Source organism: Pan troglodytes, chromosome 17, assembly GCF_028858775.2.
Source record: "Pan troglodytes isolate AG18354 chromosome 17, NHGRI_mPanTro3-v2.0_pri, whole genome shotgun sequence".
Lineage (NCBI taxonomy): Eukaryota > Metazoa > Chordata > Mammalia > Primates > Hominidae > Pan > Pan troglodytes.
The window spans coordinates 28,168,796-28,181,564 of record NC_072415.2 but is presented as its reverse complement, the minus strand read 5'-3'; the positions used below and the strand labels follow the sequence as shown (position 1 = coordinate 28,181,564).

General features: G+C 37.5%; 1 protein-coding gene across 10 annotated transcripts in view; it reads left to right on the top strand.

Annotated features, from left to right (window-relative positions):
• The window catches only part of SMCHD1 (structural maintenance of chromosomes flexible hinge domain containing 1), a 147,859-nt gene that overhangs the window by 59,150 nt on the left and 75,940 nt on the right, over window positions 1–12,769 (top strand). For all 10 annotated transcript variants that reach the window (XR_010151859.1, XR_010151858.1, XR_008540621.2 and 7 more), the window contains 5 exons: window positions 3,152–3,229; window positions 3,309–3,428; window positions 7,531–7,675; window positions 9,911–10,007; window positions 11,458–11,530. Coding sequence is in view for 7 of the 10 variants with exons in the window: in XM_512045.8 (XP_512045.2) it covers window positions 3,152–3,229; window positions 3,309–3,428; window positions 7,531–7,675; window positions 9,911–10,007; window positions 11,458–11,530 (513 nt within the window). In the remaining 3 variants the exon portion in view is untranslated. The remainder of the gene's footprint in view (window positions 1–3,151; window positions 3,230–3,308; window positions 3,429–7,530; window positions 7,676–9,910; window positions 10,008–11,457; window positions 11,531–12,769) is intronic.

Here is a 12,769-nt window from a genome sequence, read left to right as displayed (position 1 = left end):
GCTGATTTTAGGATATTTTCCTTCACATTGACTTTAGACAGTCTAATTTCTATATATTGTAGTGAGGCCTTTCTTGCAGTGTTTTTGCCTGGCATTCTTTGAGCCTCTTATTCTTTGGATGTGTAGATCTCTTGCTAGACAAGGGAAGTTTTCCTCAATTATTTCCTCAAATAGGTTTTCTAAAGTTTTTGCTTTTTCTTTTCCCTTGGGAATACCTGGGATTTGTTGGTTTGGCTGTTTTACATTGACCCATACTTCGAGAAGGCTTTGATCATTTTTTACAATTCTTTTTTCTTTATTTTGTCTGATTGATTAATTCAACAGATTTATCTTCACATTTTGAGATTCTCCTGCTTGGTCTAGTCCATTGTTTGCTTTCAACCGTATCTTGTAATTCCTTCCATGAATTTTTTTATTCCAGAAGTTCTTTTTTTAAAAAACAAAAAACGATGCCTTTGGTAAATTTCTCATTCATATCCTGAATTTCATTTTCTCACTAGTTTATATTAGTTTTCAGCTATCTCCTGTATCTCATAGAGCTTCTTTAAAAGTCAATATTTTAGCTAGGCTTGGTGGCTGATGCCTATAATCCCGGGAGGCTGAAGTGGGAAGATAGCTTGATGCCAGGAGTTCAAGACCATCCTGGACAACACAGTGAGACACTCTCTAAAAAAATTTTTTTTTAATTTAACAAGTGGGCATGGTAATATACACCTGTAGTCCCAGCAACTTAGGGGGCTGAGGTGGGAGGATCACTTGAGCCCATGAGACTGCAGTGAGCTATGATTGTGCCACTGAAATTCACCCAGGGCAACAGAGCAAGACCACATCTCAAGAAAATAAAATAATCAGTATTTTGAATTTTTTATTTGATATTTCAAAGATTTCTTTTTGGTTAGGATCCATCGTTAGAGAATTACCGTGTTGCTTTGGAACTGTCATAGCACCTTATTTTTTAATATTTTCTGTATTGTCCTGATTTCCTTTGTATCCGTAGTAGTAGTTGCTTATTTTTATTTTTGAATTTACATTTGTTGGGGCAGGACTTATTTTTTCCTTGATGATGTGTCTATGATGTATGTTTAATAGATTCTTGTGGCTTGGCTTCTTGGGTGTTTTCAGTGACATAGATTATCTATGATTTCCTTGTTTATAAATAGCCTTAGTGTGGTGGCTTTCTCCAGTGCTGGCTGTTGTAGTAATGTATCGAGCGGGTGAGCAGTCTCAGGGCCTCCTGTGTAGCTGCAGTGGTATGGACAATTGTGGTAGTAGAGGTGGTGCAGAGCTTGTCTCCTTCCTGAGCACTGCACAATTGTTTTAGCAGATGTTTTAATGGGCTGTGAAGGTTGGCCTCCTGTCCGGTATGTGGTGCTAGAAGGTAAGAGCTGGATGCAGCTGTTGTGGTAGCATTTATGGGTTACCTTTGTTAACCAGAAGTACTCTGATGTCCTAGATGATGGGCTGGACTGTGTAACTTCCAGGGGTCCCAGTCCTGTACTCTGCCCCTGAGGCAGGTAGGGAGGGCAAAGCTAGGCAGGGCTGGGCTGGAGAATCCTGCATTCTGGCCACCCCAACAGTGGGCACAAGCACCAGCCCTCGCAGGGGTTGCAAGGCAGTTCTCAGGCCCCGAAGGAATGCTCCAGGGAGGAGCAGAGCAACCACTGCCATGCCAAAGATCCAGCATGGGGAAAGTGGGGTCGCTAGGGCTCCACAACCTGGCAGGTGATAGTGGGACCCGGTTCTCTACCGTTTTGACCTGGTTGGATTCCCTCCTACCATCTGCTGCTGGCAGCAAGCTGAAACAGCCAGCCAAGTCATAGGCAGTCTGTCCTCAGATTGTGAATCTGTCTCAGGCTGCAAAACGTCCTGCCAGGGACAAAAACCAGGCTCCAGGCCATACCCCTCCCAGTCTGGCTCTGCAAAGCAGGGGCACCCAATTCTCATACCCATGGCTGGGGCCCATATTACACTTGCCTCTCAATTCTGGTTGTGGAGGCTGCTCTCCTCAATATTAGATCACAAATCTTAGTCTGGAGACTCTCCATACCAGTGAGTGCCACCTATGCTGGCTGGCAGGTTTCTGTGCAGCCCGCTGTGACTTAGGATCGGGAATGGCTGCCTTCTATTTGTACCACCCAGGTCTGGGAGTATGGGTGGAGCACTTCCCACTGTTCCCAATGCTCTCCAAGTCAGATCCAGTGCTTGGTAGGGCCAAGGAGCTCCCAACTGGCTTCAGTTGCTCTCTTCCCTTCTCACACAGAGGATTCACTCCCAGTTTTTCATGGGACATGCAGTGCTGTTGCCCACTGTAGTGTTCAAAGTATCCAAAGTTTCTTTTGCTTTTTTTTTTTTTTTTTGGAGACAAGGTCTTACTCTGTTGCCCAGACTGGTACCTTCATAGCTCGCTGTGGCCTTGACCTCCTGGGCTCAAGTAGTCCTCCCATCTCATCCTCTCAGGTAGCTGGGACTACTTAGCCGGACCATGCCTGGCTAATTTTTAAATATTTGTAGAGACAAGCCATCACTATATGGCCCAGGCTGGTCTCAAATTCTTGGCCTCAGCCTTCCAAAGTGCTGCGATTACAGGCATGAGCCACCACGCTGGGCCTGTTATGCTTTTATGTTGAGCTCCTGTGTTCTTTCTTAGATAGAAGTTCACAGTGTGAATACACTATTGTACTGTTTCCAAGTGGGTAAGGTTGACTGCTTTTCTCTCTCTTTCTCCCTCTTTTTGGTCTGTGTGGTCATGTTACCTACTTGATAAACATTTCGGATTTGTTCATGAATTGCCTTTTTAAAAATTTTGGTTTTTTTAATATTTACATTATATAATTCTCGAGTGGGCAATAAATAAGGAATTTTTTGGAGAGGTCATGTTATTTGTCTTCTGTTGTCTTCCTTTCTCTTTAAATAGTAATTTTAAATAAAGTGAAAGAATTTATAAGACTTGAAATAAAGAGATTTTAATGAATTGAAGAGTTAACTTTTATTATTGCTGTTCACTTTCATAGGATAGTGTTAGATCTTTTGAAGCTTCAAAGCAGGTTTTAAAATACAGCAAATAGGTATTTGGTGCCAATGTGACATTGCGTATTTCATGTTTTACGTTGAATTTCTCAAGACACTGTTGTTTCTTTTTTCTTTTATTAAGCTTCAAGTGGAAATAAAGAGATTATTTCGCATATTAGTCAACATGGAGGAAAATGGCCTTACTGGTTTAAAAAAATGGGTGAGTTCTTATTCTGAATGTTAAAAAATACATTGGTATTTTGTTGACTTGATTTTTAATTTATTCTTAATTTATCCAGAAAATATTCAGAAGTTGGGGAATTATACCTTGAAATTACAAGTTGTGTTGAATGAAAGTAATGCGGACACTTATGCAGGAAGACCACTACCATCTAAAGCAATTAAGTTTTCTGTTAAAGGTAAGCAAAACTGTAATATATAATTACATATGCTAAAGGTGGCATTTTAAATCCAAAGAGAAAAGAGAGATAAGCCATTAAAAGATGTTTGAACAATTGGGTAACCATCTCGATTTTATTTTATTTTCTTACTTACTTTGAGATGGGGTCTCATTCTGTCACCCAGGCTGGAGTGCAGTGGCACAATCTCGGCTCACTGCAACCTCCGCTTCCTGGGTTCAAGTGATTTTCCTGCCTCAGCCTCCCGAGTAGCTGGGATTACAGGCGCCCGCCACCACACCTGGCTTTTTGTATTTTTAGTAAAGACAAAGTTTCACCATGTTGACTAGGCTGGTCTTGATCTCATAACTTCTGATGATCTACCTGCCTCAGCCTCCCAAAGTGCTGGGATTACAGATGTGAGCCACCGTGCCCGGCCCATTTTGATTTTCAAATAGCTTTGTAAGTCTACTCGATAATCATATTCCTTCTGAATTTTGAAGACGTTTTCTACTTTTCATTGTTGCTGGTAAAGTCTAAAGCTGTCCTGATTCCTGACCCTGGGCATATGGCCCCTCCTCCCCCAAAACGTTCTCTGTTCCCCAGTCCTCAAGTTTTAGGGGAATCCCAGTTTCTGAAATATTCAATTGTATGATTTAGCACAGGCCTGTTTTTATCTAGTATCATCCAGCCGTGTACCTCGTATACCCTTTCAGTCTGGAAATCCCTGTTTTATTTTCTAGGAATTTTTCTTGAATCACTTTGATTTTCTATTTTCTTTTTCTCTCCTTTTCTTTTCTGTTCCTTTCCTTTCTTTTCTTTTCTTTTCTTTTCCTCTCCTCTCCTCTCTCCTCTCCTCTCTCCTCTCTCCCCTCTCCCCTCTCCCCTCTTTTCTTTTCAATGGAGTCTCACACTGTTGGCCAGGCTGGAATACAGTGCAGTGGCATGATCTTGGCTGGCTGCAACCTCTGCCTCCCAGGTTCAAGCGATTCTTCTTGCCTCAGCCTCCCAAGTAGCTGAGATTACAGGTGCCCACCACCACACCTGGCTAATTTTTTTGTATTTTTAGTAGAGATGGTGTTTCACTATGTTGGCCAGGCTGGTCTCGAACTTCTGACCTCATGATCCGCCCTCCTCGGCTTCCCAAAGTTTTGGGGTTACAGGTGTGAGCCACTGCACCTGGCCTTTTTTCTTTTTTGGAGATAGTGTCTTCCTCTGTTGCCCAGGCTGGAGTGCAGTGGTGTGACTGCAGTTCACTGCACCTAATTTTTTTTTTTTTTTTTTTGGAGATGGAGTTTTGCTCTTGTTGCCCAGGCTGGAGTGCAATGGTGTGATCTCGGCTCACCGCAACCTCTGACTCCCAGTTCCAAGCGATTCTTCTGCTTCAGCCTCCCAGGTAGCTGGGATTACAGGCGTATGCCACCACGCCCGGCTAATTTTGTATTTTTAGTAGAGATGGGGTTTCTTCATGTTGGTGAGGCTGGTCTTGAACTTCTGACCTCAGGTCATCCGCCAGCCTCGGCCTCCCAAAGTGCTGGGATTACAGATGTTAGCCACCGCACGTGGCCCTGTCTAATTTTTTAAAAAACATTTTTTTGTAGAGACAGGGTCTTGCTATGTTATGTTGCCCATTTCGGCCTCAAACACCTGGCCTCAAGCCATCTTCCTGCCTTTGCCTCCCAAAGTGCTGGGATTACAGGCTTGAGCCACTGTGCCCAACCTGTTCTTTCTTTCTAAAATATCTAATGTTAGGATGTTGGATTTCAGGATTGGTATATTATTTTTGTTTTTCCTACTTTCCATCTCTTGGTTTTGTTTTTACTACCTTATTGGAGATTTTCTTAACAGCTTGATGTTCTATGCTTTCTATTTTTTCCTTTTTGCTACCATTTTTAGTTTCTAAAATCTCTTTTAAAATAATCTTGTTAAACAATTCCTTAAGCATTCTCTTCCTACTTCATGAATTCAGTATCTTTATTCTCTGAGGATATTAATAATAGTGGGGGTTTTTCTTACAGCATTTTTCCTGATTCATAGTTTGCTTCCTCCATGTTGTTTTTTTATTAGATATTCTGTTACATAATTAGTGATTTGCTAACATTGAAGAATAGGGCACTTGAAAACTTAAATTTCCTTGGGGTAATTATGATATGAGAATTTTTAGGTCTTGTCTCTTTAGCTATTCAGATTCCCCAGAGTGGAGCCTTTCAGTCACCTGCTAAAAGGGTACAAGACCTAGCTGCCAGCATTTTGGGAACCAAGCTGAGAAAGACCATTTATGTTTGTGGGGGGGCGGTCCTCATATTTAGTATATAATTTTCCACGTGATTTTCCTATTTTCAATAAACACTTTCCTATTTTCAATGACACTTTTAAATTTAATTGATTAGATTTTAAAATACAGACAGGGTCTCACTATGTTACCCATGCTGGCCTTGAACTCCTGGGCTCAAGCTATCCTGCTTTCTTGGCCTCCCAAAGTGCTGAGATTACAGGTTTGAGCCACCACGCCTGGTCAGTGACACATTTAGTAGTGCTGTGTCTCTCACTTCTAGACCTTTTCTTCTTTCCCTGAAGAATAAACCTTCCATCTTTTGCTGGGGATGAGGAGGGTCGTTGACTAGCCCATGCATTGAAGGATGGGGATCTGTGAAACTGTTTCTCAAACTGACTTCAGCCAACCTTCTTGTTTTATTTCGATTTCACTACAACTTTATACAGCCATTCCTGAGACTTATGGGTGTCTGATAACAGTGAATCAGATTCAGTCTCTGCTTGCTTTGTTGTTTGAGTATTTGATGTTCTTGGGTCTTTCTGCTAAGTCAGTTACACTTACTCGTATGCTCTTTGGCTTTCCAATTCTATTACTCTCATCTTTTTTCTTGTTTACTGCTTTTGTAGAGTCATTGTTACAGGGTTTTTGGAGAGAACTGATCTAAGTAGCTGTGATATCAAGAAGGCCCACCTTGGAGTGTGGTTTTCTTTTTTTTTAAATGTTTTAGGAGACTTTTTTATACATAAATCTACTGTGTTCTTTTAACACCTGTGGAACATATTTTCATAAGATGGGCGTGCTGTAGTTTAAGCAGTTTCCTGTTGATGAATCGTGTTGATTTTTTCCAAGTTTTTGGCTATTAGAAACCGTAGTGCTTTTTGGGGGAAAAAAAAATTATGCTGCTTTCTGTACGTATGTTAGAATCTCTTTAGGGTGATACCAAGAAGTGGACATCCCAAAAGGCTATGCCATGGTACCTTCACTTCTCACTATGAGAGTTCCAATTGACTGCATGCTCATTCCTGGCTGAACTATATATTCATTTAGCATAGTTGGTGGTGAAACTGCTTCTCTAATTTTTAGATTGTGTACCTCTCTTCTAGCCATTATTGGACATTGTATGCCAATGCTTGTTCATTTACTATACCCATTTTAATAGTTTAAAGCTGTGGTTCTCAAATTTGAGTTTGTATCAGAATCACCTGAAAGGAAACACAGCTTGCTGAATTTTCACCCTGAGTTTCTGATTCAGCAGGTTGGAGATAGGCCCTAGAATTTGCATTTCTAATAAGTTCTCAGGGGATGCTAAAACTTCAGGACTAGAGACCACACTTTGAGAACAGCCAATTTATAGGAGGGCTTCATGTAGTCTGAATTTTCCTTGTTACACATGTTGCAAATATTTTCTCATGTGGAGCTTCTATTTAACTTCATCATATATATCATTTTATAACTATTGAATATCGTGTTTTGCCTTTAAAGTTCTTTCCTATGAAAAGGTATAATGGCTGGGCATGGTGGCTCACGCCTGGGGAGGCAGGTAGATAGCTGGAGCTCAGGTGTTCAAGACCAGTGTGGGCAACATGATGAGACCCTGCCGCTACAAAAAATACAAAAATTAGCCAGGTGTGGTGGTACACACCTGTAGTCCCAGCTACTCAGGAGGTTTTTCCCAAGTGGATTGTCTGCATAACATATAATTTTTGCACTGATTTTAAAATGTTATTTTTAGCATAGTCTAAAATAGATTTCTAAAATTTCTCAGATAGAAATGGATCTGTTTTTGACCCCCAGTGGCTTTTCTGACCAATGTACTTGCTTTTCATTTCATTTTTGTTTTTGTTAAAGAGGGTAAGCCAGAGAAATTTTCATTTGGTCTTCTGGATCTTCCTTTTCGTGTTGGAGTTCCATTTAATATCCCTCTGGAGTTTCAGGATGAATTTGGTCATACCAGTCAACTAGTAACTGATATTCAGCCAGTTCTTGAAGCAAGGTAATTTGAAGGATCAATATGTATTTGTCCTTTGATATTTGCTAAGCATTTACTCTTTTTTTCAGCTTCATTTTTTAGTGTGTGTAAGGTGTTCAACTTTAATTATTTAAAATATTAGTGAATTTTATTATATCTGGGTAATTTAGCTCCAAGCTATCCTCTGTGACTAGTGTCATATATAAATTGCTTCACTAAAGTTTATGTTTTGACTGGATTTATTGCTGAAGTTGTTAAGGTGTTTATGTCTTACTCTATGTTATTTTGCAAGTATGATATAATGTCTCTTAACAATTCATTATTTGAAATACTTCATTCTGTGTCTTCTGTCATCACCGTTTTCTCTTTTAGCGTTCTTAGTTATTGGATGTTGGACCTTCTGGACTTAATCCCCAATTTTTAAAAAAATGTTCTCAATCTTTTTGTTTCTGTTTTACTTTCTGATAAATTTTCTCGACCTTATGATTACTACCTTTCCATTGAATTTTTCCTTTCTGCTAACATATTTTTAGTTGCCGTGAGTTCTTTCTGGTTCTCTGAAATTTTTTAAAGACCCTCTTGTTTTGTGAATGTAATACCGTTTTCACTGATAAAGCAAATGGTTAGGGTTTTTTTAAAAGCTTTCTTTTACCTCTACAGATACTCTGTTGTCTCCAGCTTAGTCAATTGCTTGTTCTTGGTCTCTAGAGATATCTGGTTATTGGTCATCTGCTTGTAAATGAGTAGGAGACTGGAATGCAGGTGAAAGAGTGTGGAGAGGCTGTTGCCTGTGAGCTCCACTGTGGGATGATCTGTCTGGAGTACATTGTTGGGGAAATCCTGTTGTCGGTATTTTTAGGTCTTGGGCTGGGCAGTTTCCTCAAAGAAGAATCCTCAGTCTTTTGCCTAGAGCAGGGAATAGTTTGGTTCCAAGTGAGTCAAGGAACAGGGCTGGGGTGGGAATTGGGGAGGAGAGGTCTCAGTATCCATATGCATTCGTTCCAGATAACCTCTTCTCTTCTTTTAAGTATTTCATTCTCATCCTCAGCTTATCTGCTGTCCCTGGTTCAGAGATCTTCTGTTTTAACCTTTTCAGAGATTCATCTTTCACTCATCTGCCAGAGGCAGAGAGGAGAGATCTGGAGATCTGAGATCTAAACTTTTCATCAGTCTTTTTGCTTGTTTGTTTAAACCTTTTCCTTTTGCCAATTCTGAACAGTACCTGGGCACTCGATGGTAGAGATTGGTTTCTAGCTTTTTCTATTTCTGTTTTACGATTCAGCTTTTTGGAGACTGCTATCATTTGCCACTTGCTGTCCTGTTTTCTAGCAGATAAGTTTGGTTGCCCTGTCTCTGCTTCCTTTCCATTTTTTCTTTATGTTTTCCTTTAATAATAAAATACATCCCTTTACTGTCATATTAGTGGGATTTTAAGAGACAGTGAAAGTAGGTGTATATGTTTAATGTGCCATCTTTCCCAGGGGATTTATTTTATCTTGTATGCCACATTGCATCTTTTTTCAAATGAGCTTTACAGTTTATTCTGAAAATACCTGTAAACTCTTAAATTCCAATTCTCAGAAAAATTAGGCTTTTCTCCATCATGGTATATTTTTTACTTTTTTTCCCTTTCTTTACCTTTCACAGAGTAAAATTTTGCCACTGCAAAGATCTACATCTGGTCAAATCTGATGAAATTAGCTTTGGAATCAGCTTTAGGAACCATATTACTCATGGAAGTAGATTAGGTGATCTCTCCGGTTTATGTCATCATAAGCCTGTCTGTTATTATTTGGACTTTATCTAAATTGCTATTCAGTTTAATAACAGATGCCCAGAATTCTCTAAAATCCCACTGGTGAAAGATTTGAAAGAATTCATGGTAAATGCTGAGGACATCCTTAAACCTGGCTTCTTTAGGTATTTATTTCCTTTCCTTAGGCTTGTATACATGGTCTAGCATTAGATTAGGTACTACATTGTATCTTTACTAATTCAATATGTGCTATTTTAATTTTACATTATATGTATTATATCATTTTCAGTGTTTAACCCATTGGTATCACTTATTAATACTTGTTGGATCAATTTTCTTTGTAAAAGAAATCCATTGGAATTTTTTTCTGTTTAGTTTTTTATATTTAAAAAATATTTTATTAGAAAACTAGACATGCCAATGTCACATAGGAAAGCAAAAACACATTTGCAGCTTACTTGTAGGCAATTGAGGGGAGTTAAAAAATAATTTTTTTTCCCCAGTGGTTTATCTTTACATTATGAAGAAATAACCAAAGGACCAAATTGTGTAATTCGAGGTGTTACAGCCAAGGGCCCTGTAAACTCTTGTCAAGGCAAGGTAAGCATTATGTATAGATCCTATGATACTTGTTAAGTATTTATTTATCATATGGTAAGAATGAAATTGTAAATGAAAAGTGGAATGACCTATTTTTAAAAAACAGATGACAGTAATTGGGTTCTTAGGAATTTATCAGCATTATGCCACCTGACTTATCAGTTACATCTGTAAGAAAAGTTGGCACATTTACTACTGTTGTTGGTTAAACATGAATTAAATATTTTTCACCTCTCCCCATTATCTATATTTCAGTTTTTTTCACATTCAAAGCCATTTTTTCGACATAGTTATCTAGGACTATGCTGTTTTTTTTTTCTCTCTCCTACTGTTTCTGTCCACTTTTGAATATTTTTCTTAGAACAAAAATGACTATTAGAAATATGAGAAATTTCAGCTCACATCTTTAAACATATCACTTTGGTATTTAGATAAAAGGAAGTGTTTGGTGAGAGATACAGTTAAGGAAGGAATCCTACGCATAGTTTATTGGTCTAAAAAAACAGGGAAGCTAAAGATAGAAACTCTAATAAGGTAATTTTTCAGTTAGGTCTATAAAGCAGCTAATAGACTTAACTGACTAAAAGGAACACTGTAGCAAATTTTTTTTCAGTGTATCATTACTTTAAATATTTAAAAATTTTCCCTATCCGTGTGATGTTTAAAACAGAGCATGTGTATTTTTTTCAAGTACTATATGCTGCTTTGTATAATCAAGTCAAAAATTGAGTTCTTGATTCTTTCTGAATTCAGATTTTTCTGGAAAAACTTGAAATTCACAGAAAATTTGACTTTAGTAAGATAAACTTACTAAAAATTTCTAGATTTTAAAAACCTTTTTATTTTGAAATAACTTTAGAGGAAATAACTTACAAAGGAGTTCGAAGATAGTATAGAGAGGTTACATGTAGAAAGTTCCTCTGTTAATGTCTTACAGAGCTTTATATATTTATCCACACATTGACAAAATACTACTGACAAAACTGTGGACTTTTTTTTACTTGTCTCCAGTTAATTTATTTTTCTGTTCCATGAACCAATAAGGAGTACCACATTGCATTTCAAAATTTTCTGGTTTTTGTTTCTTTCTACTTTACTATTTCATATGTTTTATAATATCTATCTTGATTATGATAATTATTCAGAGGTTATGCCTTTTGAGAATAAAAATTTAAGAGAAAAATTGATCCTAAAATGATATTCCTATTTTGGAAAAGTAGATTCTACCATAATTCTCTTCATTTCACTGTCTATAAGGAAGCAGTATTGATCAGTTTTTTTCCTCTAAGATTTCTGACTCCATATATGATAATTTTAGTAAGTATAAAGTTGGTAAGTAATTTCTACAATGGTATGAAAATAAAACCAAAATATAAATCAGAATTGATGTGATAAACTACTTAAGTATGTATTCAGGACTGGGTTTAATTTTTACTGTTTTTTTCAACAGAATTATAATCTGAAGGTTACTCTGCCTGGCTTAAAAGAAGACTCACAGATTTTGAAAATTAGATTACTACCTGGTAATATTATTTCAAGAAATATAATTATTTAAAATAATATTCTTATGTTAAAGTATAATGATATAAAGTTAGAGGTTTTTGGGCTTTTAGTAGTGGTGTAAATCTTGAAAATACACTTAAATGTCAAACCATAGCACTGACAGAAATGACCAGTTTTTAAAAAGGAAAACATTTAGGAAGATGTTATTGACATTCTGAATATAACCTTGGGAGAAAAATTTGGATATTGAAAATGTTTGGGGAACTATTTCTTGGAATATGTCTATTAGGCTTTATTAGAGATGGGTCTGTTCTTTACATTTTGTTGATAAAACTGTTTCATATTTTAAGAAGAAAAACTTCTAATGTTATTTTTATTAAGTTAACTTGATAATGACTTAACCTGAGAAAATGAAGTTGCATTAAAGTTACGTAGGATAGAATATGCTGGCTAATTTGAGAGGCAGTCTATGGTAGAGATTTTAAGTACATTCTGGAGTCAGCCCTTCTGGGTTAGTATCTAGGTAAACTTGTTCTATGCCTCAGTTTCTTCATGTGTAAAACGAGATAATATCTACTCCCTTGGGGTTGTTAGGAGGATTAAATGAGTTACTACAGGTAGTCCTTGCCTTGCACAGTTCTGTAGTACTCAATGGAGGACACAGTTCCAATATGCGTGAGTTTTCATTAACACCTACTGTACCAAGTAAGAACTGCCTGCACCTGTAAAACACAGCAGTGTTTAGCATGTAAGTTTTAACTCTCATATGAAAGATACCACAACCATATCTGTGTGCATATGTGACCTTTTTACTGGTTTTAAGCAAAAAGAAACATATTAGCTATTTGCTTTCACAAATTGAAGTTGTTTGACATTTCCCTCCAGTGTGAATTGTTGAAAGAATTTAGGTAGGTCCATTGGTGGAAGTATAAGAAAAAAATCATACGTATCAACAAACATTCATTTATTTGAGAGATTAGATTATTAAAAGTATGGATTTGAGTAGTACAATTCTTAGTAGCTAGATAGTTCTTTTTGTGGGGTAAATAGGAAGTATCATGGTGTAGTGATAAAAGTGAAGGAGTTTCAAATTGCAAACCAGAATTTAAACCTATGTTTGCTACTTACTAGCCTTGTGACCTGGACAAAATACTTAATTTCTCTGAATCCCAGTTTCCTTACCTGTAAAATGGGGATGATAATAGTAACGTCTTCATTAAGATTATTGTGAAGTTTATGTAAGAATAGTGCTTAAAAAA